This window comes from Solanum lycopersicum, chromosome 2, assembly GCF_036512215.1.
Source record: "Solanum lycopersicum chromosome 2, SLM_r2.1".
In the NCBI taxonomy this organism is placed as follows: Eukaryota; Viridiplantae; Streptophyta; class Magnoliopsida; order Solanales; family Solanaceae; genus Solanum; species Solanum lycopersicum.
In genome coordinates this window covers 42696660-42714017 of record NC_090801.1, presented here as the reverse complement: position 1 = coordinate 42714017, position 17358 = coordinate 42696660, and the positions used below count along the sequence as shown (strand labels likewise).

General features: G+C 32.9%; 1 protein-coding gene across 1 annotated transcript; it reads right to left on the bottom strand.

The window, feature by feature from the left end:
* Positions 1–5849: 5849 nt before the first annotated feature.
* LOC101256819 (trihelix transcription factor ASR3-like) lies at positions 5850–8726 on the bottom strand. Its single transcript, XM_010317350.4, has 2 exons — positions 7500–8726; positions 5850–6433 (listed from the first exon to the last, which is right to left on the bottom strand). The coding sequence occupies exons 1-2, from the start codon at positions 8142–8144 to the stop codon at positions 6062–6064; spliced, it is 1017 nt and encodes a 338-aa protein (XP_010315652.2). The 5' UTR covers positions 8145–8726; the 3' UTR covers positions 5850–6061.
* Between the last annotated feature and the right edge of the window lie 8632 nt (positions 8727–17358).

Sequence of the window (17358 nt, the reverse complement as noted above, 5' to 3'; positions counted from 1 at the left end):
CTATTATTACTATTGTTCAGTCAATTATTTCCTTGGAAAGCAAAAATGATAAAAGGGGGGTTTTCTATTTCTAAATAAATGAAATAACTAACGAAATTAAAGGAGACAACTAACAGCTTCAAATGTTGGAGTTTAATCAATTAATCAAAGTAACTAGGGTTTACGCGTTCCCCACTGGTTCATAACTTGATAATTCTAACTATAACAATTCTTTCCTAGTATCTTGCATGCAAAGTTCTAAATCCTTGGTCCGGCATCTATAAAATTTCACTCAGCACCTTGGTCCGGCTACGTGTGTTGCTAAACTAACCCTTACCTTTACCTCATATTAAGCATTGTATTTGATATTTGACTATGTTATTACCTCGTACCAATCAATACTAGCCTATTAGATAGTATACACTAAATCTATGTTGATAATTCTTTTCCTATTATCTACCTCCTTGGTCCGGCAAGTAGCATTAAGGCGAGTTCTAACGTTGGTCATTCGTTGAAAAGACTTCTAAGCGAAAGAATTATCAATACATGCAAGACACTATTCTAGAATTGTAATTTTAGTTAGGTTTTACCTCATTATTCACCCTATGGTTCCCACAACCCTAGTTATGGATTTTAGTTACCCATAGTCATAATCACAACATTCAAATATGTAATATAAGAATTCATGCACTTACTTCAATGAGAAAAAATAAAATCCAAAAATTCACTTGATTAATCAGCAAAAGTCACCAACAATCAATTACAAAAGTCTAAAAATATTCAAGAGTCTCAAAATAATCAAGAATCTCACAAAGAGTCTAAAAAATAATCAAGAGTCTAACCTCAAAAACGAGGTTTTTTGAACTATTTATAAAAAAATAAAAACCTAATTAAATAAGGACTTTATTTGCTGGAAATCTATCAAAATGCGGCTGGATCGACGGACCTAAAGACGGATCGTCGTGGTCACGACGGACCGTCATGGACTCCGTCGTCCCATACTTGTGCAATTTCTTCTGCTGCTCTCTTATTACTCTCGACGGCAGGTATGAGGGATCGTCACAGGCTCAACGGTCCATCGAGGGTCTCCGTTCCAAAACACTTGAACTCTTGGAATTTGGGTACTGGGACTATTTCTCTGATCTTCATGACGAACCAGCAGGACGGACCGTCAAGTTTACGACGGTCCGTCACTCACTCATTAACCCCACACTTGGTCAGAATTCTCCATCTTCCTTCAGCAGCTGCACTACGATGCCACATACGGACCGTCACGGGCACGACGAACCGTCACAAGCTCCGTAGGTGGTACTTTTCTGTATTTCTTGCTCAAAAACCTCCGCATTCATATTTTAGACAGATTTCCTGCAAATAAAGAGAAACTTACATAAAAATTAGTACAAAAAGGCTTTTGGACACACTAAACTTAAGGAAAAAGCATTCAAAATACCATGAAACCACGGTATATCAGTAAACTCTTTGATTTTAGACTTTTTGATTGTTAGACTTTTGGAGAATCTTTGGTTCTCTTGTTCAAGTATTGAAGGATTAATTTCAGCAATTGTTACACTTTTTCTGGAATTGATTGTTGGTGATTTTGTTGATTAATCAAGTGAATTTCTGGATTTTATTCTTCTCATCAAAGTAAGTGCATGAATTCTTATATTAAATATATGAATATTGTGATTATGACTATGGGTAACTAAACTCCATAACTAGGGTTGTGGGAACCATGGGTGAATAATGAGGTAAAATCTAACTGAAATAACAATTCCAGAATAGTGTCTTGCATGTATTGATAATTCTTTCGTTTAGAAGTCTTTTGAACGGATGGACAACGTTAGAACTCGCCTTAATGCTATTTGCCGGACCAAGGATGTAGATAACAGGAAAAGAATTATCAACATAGAATTAGTGTATAATATCTAATAGGCTAGTGTCGATTGGTACGAGGTAATAACTTAGTCAAATATTGAATACAATGCTTAATATGAGGTAAAGGTAAGGGTTAGTATAGCAACACACGTAGCGGAGTGAAATTTTCTAGATGCCGTACCAAGAATTTAGAAATACATAACTTATCACTTTGCATGCAAGATACTAGGAAAGAATTATTATAGTTAGAATTATCAAGTTAGAAACCTGTGGGGAACACTTAAACCCTAGTTACTTTTATTAATTGATTAAACTCCAAGATTTGAATCTGTTAGTTGTTTACTTTAATTTAGTTAGTTATTTTCATTAATTTAGAAATAAACCCCCCCCCCCCCTTTTATTGTCTTTTGTTTTCTAAGGAAATAATTGACTAAATAATAGTAATAATAGATTAAAGTTAAGTCTAAACTATTTTCCTCGTGGGAACGATCCCAACCTCATTAGTTGGGTTCTATACTTGATAAGACCGCTTTACTTCTTATTTGAGAAGTAAGTTTGAGCGTATCAACCACCATTATTATTTAAATCTACTAAAATACCTCTTAACTAGGCTAGTCTATGTGAACAACACTATGCATGTACAATCAATTAACACACTTATGGTCTGTCAATTAACACACTTTTGAGTATTCTGTTTAATTATTATGACTCACAATTTATTTTAGTTTATGTTCCGCATTCAATTAATGTTTAGGTTAATATTAGTGTCTCTTGATCATGAGTTTAGTTTGGGATCACTTGTAGCTATCTCTAAGTCACGTGTTATGAATGGAGGTAGTGTCGGATGGTGACAAATAGTATCAGGTTCAAATGTCCTATAATGTATAAAATTAACATTAAATAAATTCTTGTTCATGGGTGATAAATGTTCCACACTTTTGAATGAAAAGCTATGAAATGTTTTAGGAAATACATTTCTTCTTTTATATGCTCACAGTCGGGCAATAGAGTTTACCTCTATTTTACCTCCTTTAATTCTCTATGCGTTACAAAATCATGCCTCCTAAAAGAGCTTACATAAAAAAAACATAAATGAGGACCAACAAGCACTACTAGCTCCAGCAGACCCTTTGAATCAACAAGTGTCACATGTCGAGTTCAAGGTTGATTTCCATAACCGAGCTCATGTCATGACAACTCAGCTCAATCAACAAGTTGTGGCCCTAGTCAATCCGAATAGGAATACAGCGATAGCAAGAGTCTGGTATTTCACTTGGATGAACCCTTCTAATTTCCTTAGTTCTAAGATGGAGGAGGATTAGTAAGAATTCACTAACGACATCAAAAAGTTTACATAGATGATGGGTGTCACACTAGTAGAGAACCCAAACTTAGCTATTTATCAGTTGAATGGAGTAGCTTAGGCTTGGTATAATCACTAGAAGGAAGATGGAGGCATCGATGTAGGTCTAGTGGACTGGGATAAGTTAGTGGCTATATTTCTAGATAGATTCTTTCCACCGAAGTTAAGGGAACCAAAGCTTAGAATTTGTTAACCTGAAACAGAGTAACATGACTATGAAGGAACATTCTCTGATAATCACTTAACACACTAAAAGAGTTTGTTTTTGGTGTTTCACAGATGACGGTGAAATAGTGCATGACTTCTATGTTAGAGATTTAAGTTTTGATGTCAATCCCAAAATCTTTAGTTGAGTCAATAATTATTTTTTACACTAATCAATTCAATTATCATCAAGAATTCACAATATATCTGGGCCCATAACCCACAGGTCCCAGAATCAAAATTTGATTGTATTACTAACTTTGTCACGATTCGAAAACTTGAATCATGATGGTACGTATCAAAAATCTACTGGTAGTTAAGGCAATTCATATCTTAGAACGACAAGTAACGGACATAGTAGGCAGAAACCTTAAAATCACCGAAAAAAAACAACATAAACAACGGAAGAGATGAAATGACATAAATATATGTACAACACATGATCCAATCCCACGGCCTGGTGGACGATGGTACAAGCCACTAAAACTAGTAAAAACTCCAAAATAAGCAAACTAAATACAGGCTTGTCTAGAATACAAAAGACTAATAAAAAATTATATACAAATGAAGATGAGTCAAACTAGAATGTCATCCACTCACCTCGAACTATAGCTAGTGCACTCTAAAAAAATCTCATAACCAAACATCCATCATCACAAGGGACTATTGGTAAACATCATGTATATATCAACACAACCATAGTTTAAGGTCGGTGAGTTTTAGCCTACCCAGATTTCAGTCACGATCGAGTGCTCCAAAGTCTACTAAGCTAGAGCTTTACCCTTTTGAACCGCCTATGATCGATGTCACACTATCAAACTAATCATGAGGGAGTTGATATGGAATCATTACCCATATTGCAAAGTAATATCACGAACCAACAATTGGTTTGAGATGGAGTAACAAATACTCTGAGTTTAAAACAGAATAACAAATTTTTCTTTCGATAATATTTTTATTTCAACTTTTCATATGACATATTTAAGATCACATAAATAAAGAATATTTATTATATTTGAGATAATTTTAATCTAGGACCATAACATTAAAAAATCTTCTCTATGTTATTAAATTTCATATTAAGTCAAATCATAAAAGCATATACGTATAAATTGAGAAGGTGAGTAATTAAATAGGTTAGGGTGAAAAGCTGAAATATACCCATCTCTGCCAAAAGGCAACCATAGAAAAAAAGGAGGGTAGAACTTTATGTCAGAAAAGTCTACAAGGCATAGCCAATAATAACTCCTCAGTCCTGAGTCCTGTAATGGGAAAGGGAAAGCCCAACGATTCCATCACCACAGCCTTCACAAGACTGACACCAATAATAGCACATAAATGGCCATTTTGCAAATGCCAGAGATCATTTGACTCAAGCACCTTTGACCAGTCCTTTTGCTATACCCTACACACATATAATATATACACAAACTTAGGGGTAAACTATGGAGTAATTTCTTTTATTATACCAAATAGTATCATAAAGATTTCAACTTTATTGACATTTTAACTTTCTTTTTCCATTTGACCATTGAATACCAAAGATGTAGAAATTATAAAACCACGTGGATACAAAATCAGATAGAATAGTGCTTCTAGAGCTTTTTAGACATAGCAACTTTTAATTTGCTTTTGTCAATAAAATTGGTGAAAAACATGAAATCCATAATTCAGAACTTCAAAATCCCATTAAAAACAAAAGTCATCACTAAATAATTCATTCTCTTTTGTATGACTAAGTCTTTATGGACAGCATAGATTAAATAATAAATATTCAATAAAAGTAGTTATTAATAAAAGATAATAAGATATTCCAGTAATAAATTAGGTGTTTAGGTCGATTTCAATATCTTATAAAAATTACTTCTTTGCTGTAAAATGAGATGTATTGATACCAAAACTTGTAACTAATAACGTCAGAAACGAAGACAAAAACGTTTCGTTAGTGCCAAAAAGGGGATCATGAAATCAGCCTATTTATATTTTTTTTTAATTAGAAGTTCAATCAAAATAATGTCCTCTATTTATTCATTGTACGAGTATTCTTAATTTTTGATAATTTATGTTAGTTTTTTACTCCAGATATAATTGCTAAAAATTAATAATTGAAATGTTAAAGTTTCAAACATTACCTTTTTCGATGTTGATATTATTTATTAGAGAATTATAACCCAAATAATTCTGCTTTAAAAATTAAATACTCTTCTAATTTTGAATGAGAGTATCCAAGGTAGTGAGGACATGGACGATGATGTCATACATTGCACTGAGGTGTATGTTTGAAATGGAGACTAACCACTAGAGTGTCTCTTGTGTGATAACAACTAAACTTCTCTCTATTGATTCTATTAATCATATTAGGCAACAAAAAAGAGTAAAAACTCTTTCAATTGATTCTATTAATCATATTACGCAAATAAAGAGAAAATATTGAAAAATAATCATATTAGGAAAAATATTTTTAAAAAGAGCAACAATTATCAACCCTTTAATTCAGTATTACAGGAGAGAGACAATATTAGGTGGAACATTATCCACATTCCACAAGATAACATGATGAATTAATCAATGATGAGGTATATGTACAATGAATTGTGATTAATTAGTCTCTTGCATTGTGTTTTTTTTAGTAGAATAATTCTATTTAGGTGGAGGTGGTTGGTTGTTGTTAGAAGCTAAAGAAAGGATTGAATTTGCAAGTCTATTGATAGAATCAACAAGTCCATTGATGCCTTGTCTATTAATCTCAGCTTTTGATTCCTCAATTTGCAATCTTCTTTCATGCAACTTCAACATTTCGTTGTGTCTTCTATCTTCTCCCTCTTCAGATGCTTTAATCGTCTTTGCTATGATGGTAGCACTTTTGAAGATTGCACTACCAACTTCTTGCAAATTGTTTATGTTATGATGATCACCACTAGTCCCACTCGCTTCTCCTCCTTCCCCTTTTCTTCTCCTCTTTGCTGGTGAATCTGAATGTTCACTTTTATCATGATCTGAGCTATCACACATCTCCAAACACACATGTAAACCAAACACTATGTCAACATTCCAACAGACAATAACATATTTAGTATAATCCAAGTACTAAAGTCTAGGAAGGACAAAGCCTTACCTTTAATTACCTTAAAAAATTAGAGAGAATAGACCATCCTCTAGCTCGAGTTAACATATTAAAATAAAGTATGCAAAACATAGATCAATATATTAATTGCTCCCTAATCTTCATATAATTGAATGCAAGGTCCAATTCCAAACAACAACAAATTAAATAACAAGACCTTATTTCCAAGCAAATTGTGATTGGTTATATGAATTCTTACTATTTATTACGATCTACTTTTAACTCCAATTTTTTGAAGTACAAAATTGAAGTTTTCTATACTCTTAAGTGAAATATAAATTTAAGGTCCATTTACTCAAGGCACTAAAACCCTACCAACTGCACCCCCAAGAGGCCTTGAGAGTTGAGATACAAAGAGGGGATAGAGAGTGAGAGAAATGAATCCAATACACAAAGAAGAAGGGTAATAATCAAGAATATTATTGCAAGCTCTATAGAATACTATATATATACTAGGATAGTTGATGAATATTGGAAAATTCATTGGCAAAGCTTGAGAACAACACGTTTCTATTATAGCTAAAATACCTAAGAAAACAAAAGGTTCATGCATAACTTAGGGAAGTACACCTAATATAATGTTCAATAGAATAAAAATGAAATAAGTGACAAAAATCACATCTAAAATTATTTTCTATTTTTGAGTTTCATACCTAAGCTGTCACTGATTTGATATTCTAGAAAGCAAAATTGTAATGCAATAGGCAAAGGATTTGATCTTCATTGAATATATTAAGGGATCAATATTAATTTACCAGTATATGGACATTACATCCAAGTAGTACTTCCCAATAGTACTACTAGTTGGTGAATAGTGACTTTACAATTAATGATATATCAAAAAGCTTATAGAGCAGTACTATTGATAGAAATTCTACATGTAATAAATGTGAGATAAATTCAAAAATATTATAATTTAAAAAAAAAAAAAGAGTGAGAGAAAAGAGTACCTACTGTTGGTAAAGGTTGAGTAGGAGGAATATTAGGTGGTGGTGGTTGTACAAGTGGTGGAGGTGGTGGTAATAGTTGTGGTGGTGGTGGTAGTGGTAGTGGAAAAGTTGCAATTTGAAGTTGTTGCAATGTGGGAGACATAGAAGTTGTGGTTGGATTAAAAGAAGAACCAACAAGCATTTTTTGACCCCTTTTGTCAACAACTTGAACTAATGCTTCATAAATTTCAGGCAACATATTAGTTGGCAAGTTCTTTTCTTTCCTTTCAATCCTTTCAATCTTCCAATAAGACTTTATAACATTTTCATCATCATTCCCTTGAGCTAATAATAATTTTTCAGACACTCTTCTTTCATATTCCCTAACTTTCTTGAAATCCCTCATGAGATTATCCCACTTGTCATTACATTGATTTTGACTCCTCAAACATCCATGTCTCCAACAATAATCTTCAACCCATTTCCATCTTAATTCACCTGGTTTATTAATATTCCCTCTTTCACTACTACTACTATTACCAATATCCCCTCCTTGCCTTTTCATTCTCCTTTCATCATCCATCTTCTTTGCTTCTATAAGTACCATGGTTTCTTGAATTGTCCAATTCCCTTTCCTATAGTCCCTCAACATGCTACTACTACTATCCATGCAAAACAACTTTAGACAAAAAGGAGGAGTCTTTAATTTTCTTAAAGAAAAGGACAACGTTTATAAATTCATGTGGATGGTTTTGGAATTTGCAAATAAGAATGATGAGAAGTAGTAAAAGTGAATTACCATTAAAAATAAATAAAAATTAGTTGCTCTTTATTGAGAGCTAGATCTCCTAAAAATTTTCAGAAGATCTTGAAAAGTAAAAGTTCAAATCTAAAACTAGTGATTTCTACCACTAATAACAAAATGAAAGAATAGATAGGGAGAGGGGTTTAAGAAGATGTGGTCTTTTTTTATTTTTATTTTTGAAGAGAGAGAGAGAAACCAATTGATAAATTATAAGAAAAGTCCAAACAAATCCATTCAAACTGACATATTTACAACCCCAAAAAATTTTCTTGCAGAGAGGTGTGTAGGGTGGAGTGAGATGGGATTTGTGGGAAAAGGGCTTAATAGTCATTTGCTGCATGGAAGAAAGAATTTGATGAGCATAATCACACATGAGGCTAAGCCTACACTCATCATGACACCAAGATCTTTGCACGCACATATAGCTTATAGGAAACTTCATCATGTAATTTTTGTTTGATATTTATTATTTTCAAATTTTGATTTATTCCTCTTGAAAAATTCTTTCCTTTTTTTTTTTTGTAAGGAAAAAATAGACTAAAATGAGAAAATACTAAAGTCCCCCCCCCCTAAAGTTACACCTTTATTTCAAGTACGCTTTTTAAATTTGTGGGTTTTTTTTTATTACCGCGCGACATCATTTAAATCCACAATTAAATAATTTTTTTGACTCATTTAAACGACAGTCATGTTATCATGAAACATGAGTCATGAGTAAAGGAGTATTAGTATAGTCACAAATCAACGTAAAATTATCACATGACACTCTCAATTTGAATTATCTTCTTTATTAAATAGATTCACTATGTTCTATCCCAAATTCTTCATTGATAGACGTTGGAGAGCTTTGATTTATTTTTCTTCTTTAATTTGTTGTTTAAAAGTTATGAAATCAACTGATCATTATAATCTATTGTGATTAGGTTTTAAAGGAGACTATTATTATTATGGTAAATGCAAGTGAAATGCATTTGTAATGACATTCGAACGATCCACTATTACGTATTAAAATGCGATGCAAACATGGAGACTTGTTGCAAATGCAGACTTTGTGGTTGGAGGACAATCCAATTAGAAATTTTGGTTCTGTCCATGGTTTTGCGTATGTATGATATACATTTCTCTACTTTTTTTTCCTTCAGGTTTTCATTAAATTCACTTGGTTATAGGTCATTTTAGAAAAAGATGTGCAAGTTCTTTAGATGGAGGGATTTTGAGGATATTAATATGCGTTTCAATTTTTATCGTCGTATTGTCATGGTATTTTTTCTGATTTAGGCATTAACAAGAATGTGAATGATGACAAGATTAACCTATCTCATCACAGAAAATGAACCAACAAAAAATGCATAAAATTCCTCAAAAATGCCAATTATTGTTCAACAATGTTTCGGGGGAAGTAAAAGGCAACCTTTGGGGCAGTTTTCACCTATTTCCACTGAATCATATGCAAAAATGAGTAATTTTCTCACCTAACTTGCTAATTCGATTACTAGGTCTTAGAATGCATGATGGTGAGTTTAATGGAGGGCTTGGTTAGATTTAACGGTGGAAACACCCTGATTTGTATGGATTAATCATGAAATAGTCACGAGGTTTGAGATTATGTGTGTATTTAGGCCATTTGGGCATGATTTGTGTTATGTTGATTATTTATAGACCAAGACCAAGCTAGACTTCATAACAAGGGGAAGGCTTTGGTTTAGTAGAGCGTTTCAAACTTTCAAACTTAATTGAGGGAGGTGATGATTGAATTAATTCTCGTTTACGTCATATGTGCATGTTAGCTATTTTGCTAATAATATTTGTACAATATGGGATTAGCAAAATTATAATATCTAGTTAGAAAAATATGAAAGGGATGAAATTAAAATGATAACTTATTGCCAATATCATGCGATGAACTTGTCATATTGCTTGTGTGAAAGTGATTGTGGTTGCAATTGTGATTGTATGACATGTGTTTCTCGGTAAACTTAGATACCACGCCTACATTATCAGTTGACTCAGGTATCGTTCCTAGTACATGATATCTCTTGATTGGCTTGGGTACCACACCTAGTATATATAAAACTATTAGTTGGATCGAGAATCATGTCTGACACAAGATATCGTATTAGTTTGCATGTGTATCATGTCTGTTACAAGTTTTATATCAGTTTTCTTGGGTACAACACTTCGTACATGTGATTGTTCTATGTGTTGGTTTCATAAGTGAATCATGTATTTTTTTCATTGTAATGTTGTTGAAAATATTTGCATATTGTGTTATTTTACTAAGTTTTGATTTTTTAATTATATTTAGTATAATGATAGCTGGTTGATGATCCTACCATAATACCATAGATTTTATATATTAATATTGCACTTGTTGTTACTATTGAAGAATATGATAAGAGTGTTGTTAAGAGTTAAGTAGTAGTTAGTTATTATTGTTATCCAGCTGTCAATATCCTATTGGTTCATTAGTTATTAGTTACATTTTCTGTTAGTTAGTTACAATGAAATTGTATAAGTACATATTAGCACTGTAAGTTGGAAATAATAATTTTTATATCTTTCTCATTCAATCAACAATTTTGTCATGGTATTAGAGCTCATGGAATGTGATTCTTGGTGATTCTTTAGCTTCGATTGATAGCTGAATTTGCAGATCTGAGGAGACATCAATGGCGAACAAAATTGACCATGGTCATCCTCTGTTCTTGTCATCATCTTCTGATGTACCGGGAGCTGTTCAAGTTGGAATTCAACTCACAGGTATGGAGAATTACACGTTATGGAGCAATGCGATGGAATTAACTCTGTTGACTAAGAATAAACTGGGATTTGTTGATGGAAGCATCAAACGTGAAAATTATACAGTTCATTCTGAGAAGAAATAGTGAGATCGATATAATGCTATGGTGCTTTCATGGCTGATGATTAATGTGAGCAAGGATTTGGTGAGTGGAATCTTATTTCGTTCTAATGCAGCTCTAGTTTGGAGTGATTTGAAGGAACGTTTTGATAAGGTGAATATGTCCAGAATTTTTCATCTGCACAAATCGATTGTCACACATACTTAAGGTACTTCCCCTGTATCAGTTTATTACTCAAAGTTAAAGGATCTATGGGATGAATTCGACTAAATTGTTCCTCATCCTTCTTGTAATTGTGATAGATCTAAAGAGTATATTGATAGTATGCTTAGACAAAAGCTTTTGTAATTTTTAATGGGTTTGAATGACAATTATAGTCATGCTAGGAGTCAAATTCTTATGATGAGTGTTCCACCTACTGTTAATCAATGTTATGCTATGATAATTCAAGATGAAATCCAAATGGAGTTATGTGGAGATCACTACACTTTGGGTGGACAATTAGATTCTACTGCATTATTTTCCAGTAGATCTGGAGGCAATGGTTCTGGAAGTAATGGGAGTCAAGGTTATCGAAGTCAAGGAAATGTGAAACCTCATAAACCACAAAGGAGTGGATATTTGTATTGTGATCATTGTGAAATGAAGGGTCACAGTAGAGCTGATTGCAACAAGCTGAAATATTGTACTCATTGTCAAAAGCATGGGCATTTAAAGGATGTTTGTTTCCAATTAATAGGTTATCCTATCAATTACAAAGGGAAAAGATTAGCTAACAATGTGGCAACGGATTGTGGATTTCTAGGGAGTTCAAATGATAACAATTCTTTTGTTCCTTCAACACAACAGTCATAACAACAATATGGTTCAGGTTTTGGAGCTGGTTCAGTGCCACAGTTTACACCTGATCAGTATAAGCAAATTCTTCATATGTTGAACAAACCATTGATTCATGAAGGAAATGCAACATCTACAAACATTAATGCCAATGCAGCAGGTAACTTTGCAGGAAACTCTAAGTTTAATTCCTCTAGTTTTGATTGGATTGTTGATAGTGGAGCAACTGATCATATGGTGGGAACTAAGAATGTCTTGACTCATGAATCAATAGTGATGAGTTCAGAACATGTTCAACTTCCAAATGGTGATTCATCTCGAGTCACACATTCAGGTTGTTCTAAACTACAAGGAGGTGATATAGTCAAAAATGTTTTATGTGTGCCAGATTTTAACTTCAACCTTCTTTCAGTGGCTAAACTAACTAGACAATTGAATTGTTGTGCTATATTTTATCCTGATTTCTTCCTTCTTCAGGATCTTCTCACTGGGAGAGTGAAGGAGATTGGTAAAAGGGATGGTGGTTTATACATTGAAGTCTCCTCAACTGATAAACACTGAACAACATCATAAGAGTGTTGCTACTACAGCTGTCCAAGATTCTGATGAGGGTGAAGTTTGGTATAAAAGATTAGATCACATCCCTATGAATGTTATTAAAAAGATAGATATTTTTGCTAATAAAAGGAAGTTTCAGTTACAATGTTGTAGTATTTGTCCATTGGCTAGACAAGTTCGATTACCATTCTCCATTAGTAACACTAGAAGTTCAAAATGTTTCAATTTAGTTCATATGGATGTATGGGGACCCTACAAAGTTGCAACTCACAATAAGATGAAGTTTTTTCTTACATTGGTTGATGACTATTCTAGATGGACTTGTATATATATCATGTATCTTAAATCTGATGTTTCTACTATATTGAAGCAATTTCTTGCCATGGTTCAAACTCAGTATAGTGTCCAGGTTAAAACATTTTGATCAGATAATGGGGGAGAGTTCTTCAATGCTCAAGTGAGTGAGTTGTTTCATTCTAAAGGTATCATTGATCAGAGTTCTTGTCCACATACACATCAACAAAATGGTGTAGTGGAAAGAAAGCATAGACACATCATGGAGACAGCTAGAGCTATCAGATTTCAAGGTCACATTCCGATCAAGTTTTGGGGGGAATGTGTTTTAGCTGCAGTACATATTATTAATAGAATTCCATCTACTGTGTTGTATAATAAGTCACCTTTTGAGATGATGTTCAGCAAATCACAAGACCTGTCTTACATGAGAATAATAGGTTGTTTATGTCATGCTACCAAACTGTTGAGGAAAGACAAGTTTGGGCCTAGAGCTATTAGATCAGTTTTTATGGGTTATGGCACTACCCAAAAGGGATACAAACTTTATGATCTTGAAAATAAAGTTTTGTTTATCAGCAGGGATATTGTTTTTACAGAATCCATATTTCCTTTTCAGATTCATACTAATACAGATATGCAGACAATTGTATCTGATGATGAAATTCAAGTTTCAACTCCAGTTTTGAATGTTCAGGATGATGATCATGTTTGCATGCATGATGATACTGATAGTGTCACTAGACACTCTGTTGATCATACTCTTGAGGAGCCAAATATGAATCCATCTTCAGTTGTTCAGGAACCAACTATGAGTACCACTATAGGAAAAAGACAGTCCACTAGAACTTCCAGACCTCCACTTTGGCAAAAGGATTTTGTGACTTCAACTAAGTCTAGATCAAAGTCTAATTGTCTGTACTCTCTTGGAGATAGTATTGATTATAGTTGCTTGTCTCCTTCATATCAATGTTGTATTGCTAATCTTTCAGTTAACATTGAACCTCATTTTTATCATCAAGCTGTCAAGGACAATAGATGGGTGGCAGCTATGAAGGAAGAAATACAAGCTTTGGAAGATAATAAGACTTGGGAGATAGTATCTTTACCTATTGGTAAGAAGGCTATAGGCTGCAAGTGGGTGTATAAAATCAAGTACAAAGAAACTAGTGAAGTTGAAAGATTCAAAGCTAGATTAGTGGCCAAAGGTTATAGTCAGCAGGAAGGATTAGATTATCAGAAGACTTTTTCTCCAGTTGTTAAAATGGTCACTGTAAGGACAGTACTGACTCTTGCTGCTACTAAGGGGTGGGATGTTCAACAAATGGATTTCTATAATGCATTCTTGCAAGGTGATTTAGTGGAGGAAGTGTATATGCAATTGCCTCCAGGTTACACTCATAGATATGATGGGGTTCAACCTGTATGCAAGCTACTTAAGTCATTATATGGACTTAAGAAAGCTTCGAGACAATGGAATGTGAAATTAACTCAGGCTCTATTAGCTGCTGGTTTTCAGCAAAGTCATATGGATTATTCTTTGTTCATTAAAAGGTCAGATGAAGGCATTGTGATTGTATTGATTTATGTTGATGATTTGTTGGTAACTGGTAGTAGCTTGAAGTTGATTAATGAAACGAAAAAAATTTCTGAAGGATAACTTCAAAATAAAAGACTTTGGAACTTTGAGATATTTTCTAGGAATAGAATTTGCCAGAAACACTAAAGGGATTCTTATGCACCAGAGGAAGTATGCATTGGAGATAATTTCTGATTTAGGCTTAGGTGGGTCTAAAACTATTGCCACACCTGTTGAAATAAATATCAAATTAACTACTATAGTTTTTGATAAACATACAGGTTCTTCAACTGATCCACTACTATCAGATATTGGTGCATATCAAAGACTTGTTGGTAGGTTGATTTACTTAACCATTACTAGACCTGACTTGTCTTATGCTGTTCAAAGCTTAAGTCAGTTTATGAATGCACCAAAGAGGTCTCATATGGATGTTGCTGTTAGAGTTGTAAGATACATCAAACAGAATCTAGGTTCAGGCATATTGTTGGCTGCACAATCTTCTGATTCTTTGCAAGCATATTGTGATGCTGATTGGGGATCATGTCTTGATACTAGGAAGTCCATTACCGGGTATATGGTAATATTTGGGGACTCTTTACTTTCTTGGAAGTCAAAAAAGCAATTCACTGTCTCTAGGAGTTCTGCAGAAGCAGAATATAGAAGCATGGCCTCCACTGTTGCTGAAGTTACATGGATAATTGGTCTTTTTCGTGAATTAGATATACCTATTGCTTTACCTATTGTTATACATAGTGATAGTACTGCTGCCATTCAGATTGCATCCAATCCTGTCTTCCATGAAAGGACCAAACACATTGACATTGATTGTCATTTTGTTAGGTAGAAGATACAAAGAGGAATTATCTTCATTCAACATTTGGCCACTACAGAGCAACTTGCTGATGTGTTAACTAACGGTATTGGTCGTTTGCAACATGAATATCTTGTATCCAAGCTAGGCATGAAGAACATCTTCATGTCACCTAGCTTGAAGGGGGGTATTGGAGAATATGATAAGAGTGTTGTTAAGAGTTAAGTAGTAGTTAGTTATTATTGTTATCCAGCTGTCAATATCCTATTGGTTCATTAGTTATTAGTAACATTTTCTGTTAGTTAGTTACAATGAAATTGTATAAGTACATATTAGCACTGTAAGTTGGAATAACAATTTTTGTATCTTTCTCATTCAATCAACAAGTTTGTCATTGTTGAGTACATGACATATTTTCAGTGGCTTCTATACGACCTCGGGTGCGATCCCAATGCTTCCTGAATCCAAGGGCGAGTTGTTTCCTCTAGGCTATCATGAATTTATCTTTCCGCTATAGCCCATTCTCTAATTTAGACTTTATTGTTTGTGGTGTTACATCCTTATATTCTAGATTATGTTAGATGATTTGATATACAACTTTCATGTTCTAAGGGTTACTCCATAATTATTTTTCTAACTTTGTATTTTGGTTATGAGAACTTGTGTTATTAAGCTATTACTCCTGGGTGTTTAGTTGGTTTCATGACTTATGAGATTGTCAATCTCAACAGATGGGTACTGGAGTCACTCCCTTTATGCAGACTACTTAGGCCCTGGGTTCTAATCTTGTTGTTACTACTACTCCCAAGATGGAGGAAGTTTCGGGTATTGGTGCATTCTTCCACATGATACTAGGCCATGTTATGATTTTGCACTGAGCATGAGTTGTTGATCAAGTAAAGCAAAAGCCTTTAATTTGTTGTTTCATGGTACTGAGAGTGAGGATGTTTTTGAGTTCATCTTGAATTGTTATGAGAGGTTGCATAAGCTAGGTATAGTGCAGTGACATTTAGACATGTAAGTGAAGTTCATTACTTTCCAGGGAGATGCTAAATAGTGGTGAAAAGCTTATGTAGAGTGTCATTCGTTTGTTTTGCCTTTGCTGAGAAAGATTCAGTTTCACACCCTATTCCTGGAGAAGCACATCTGTTGTAGTATATGAGGCTATATTCCATGCTTTGTTTCGCTATACTAACTAACTTTTGAGCGCAAAGGAGGAGATGATTAGTCTATGTGAAAGGTATGGGCACAAAGATGTTTTAATTCAAAAATTAATATTATGAGCAATTAGATTTAAAAAATGGAAAGACAACAAATTTAAATAATCTTTATTGTGTTAAGAAAGATCTTATTTGACATTGCTGCTAAAAATTACTTATTATTTAAAGCGTTTTTTAAAATAGCTTTTTAGAAAAGTGTATTTTAAAAGAAAAACAACTTGTGTTTGACAAATTCGTTTGAAAAGTCTGTTTGATAAGCAATTTGTGTTTGACTTATTTTTAAAAAGGTGCTTTTAGGAGTCAAATTATTAAAAATGACAAAATCAATTTTAATTAATTAATTTGTACATATTCAAATTTTCAATCAATATTATATATAAATAAATATTGTTGAAAAGTATTGAAAAGAATGCATTCATTATTTGTTACATATTTTTTTTTTGGTTCAATATTAACAATTATCCTTTTTTTTTTTTGGTTCTAATACCCCAAAGTTTTATGAATTCAAGTTAAAATAAAATAATACGTAGATTAAAAAAAAGAAAAAAAATATTATTTTTTTATTTTCTGGAAGGGTCTAAATCTTTAATTATTTCTTTTTTAAATCCTGCAAAAAAATTATTGTTACTCTTATTTCTAATTCTATGAAATAATATATATACTATATAAAGTATAAATAGTAATATAAAAACATAAATAAAATTAAAAAAAATTATAACATAAAAAATAAAAAATATTTTTTTTGAATGAAAATAGATCAAATTTATGAGATATGCTAATTAATTATGAGAAATATATTGATAAATATGCATATATGTAAAGAATATTTTAGTCTTAAAAAAATTATCTACTTCCTAAAAGTGTCCCAAAAGCAAAAACTACATCTGCTTCTTTTTAAAAACAGTTTTAAAGATTT

Excerpts from the sequence above, each read along its gene's own strand:
- LOC101256819 (XM_010317350.4), bottom strand. The coding sequence starts at position 8,144 with ATGGATAGTAGTAGTAGCATGTTGAGGGACTATAGGAAAGGGAATTGG. Across the intron at positions 6,434-7,499 it reads CTACTCAACCTTTACCAACA|ATGTGTGATAGCTCAGATCA; the intron begins GTAGGTACTCTT and ends GTGTGTTTGGAG.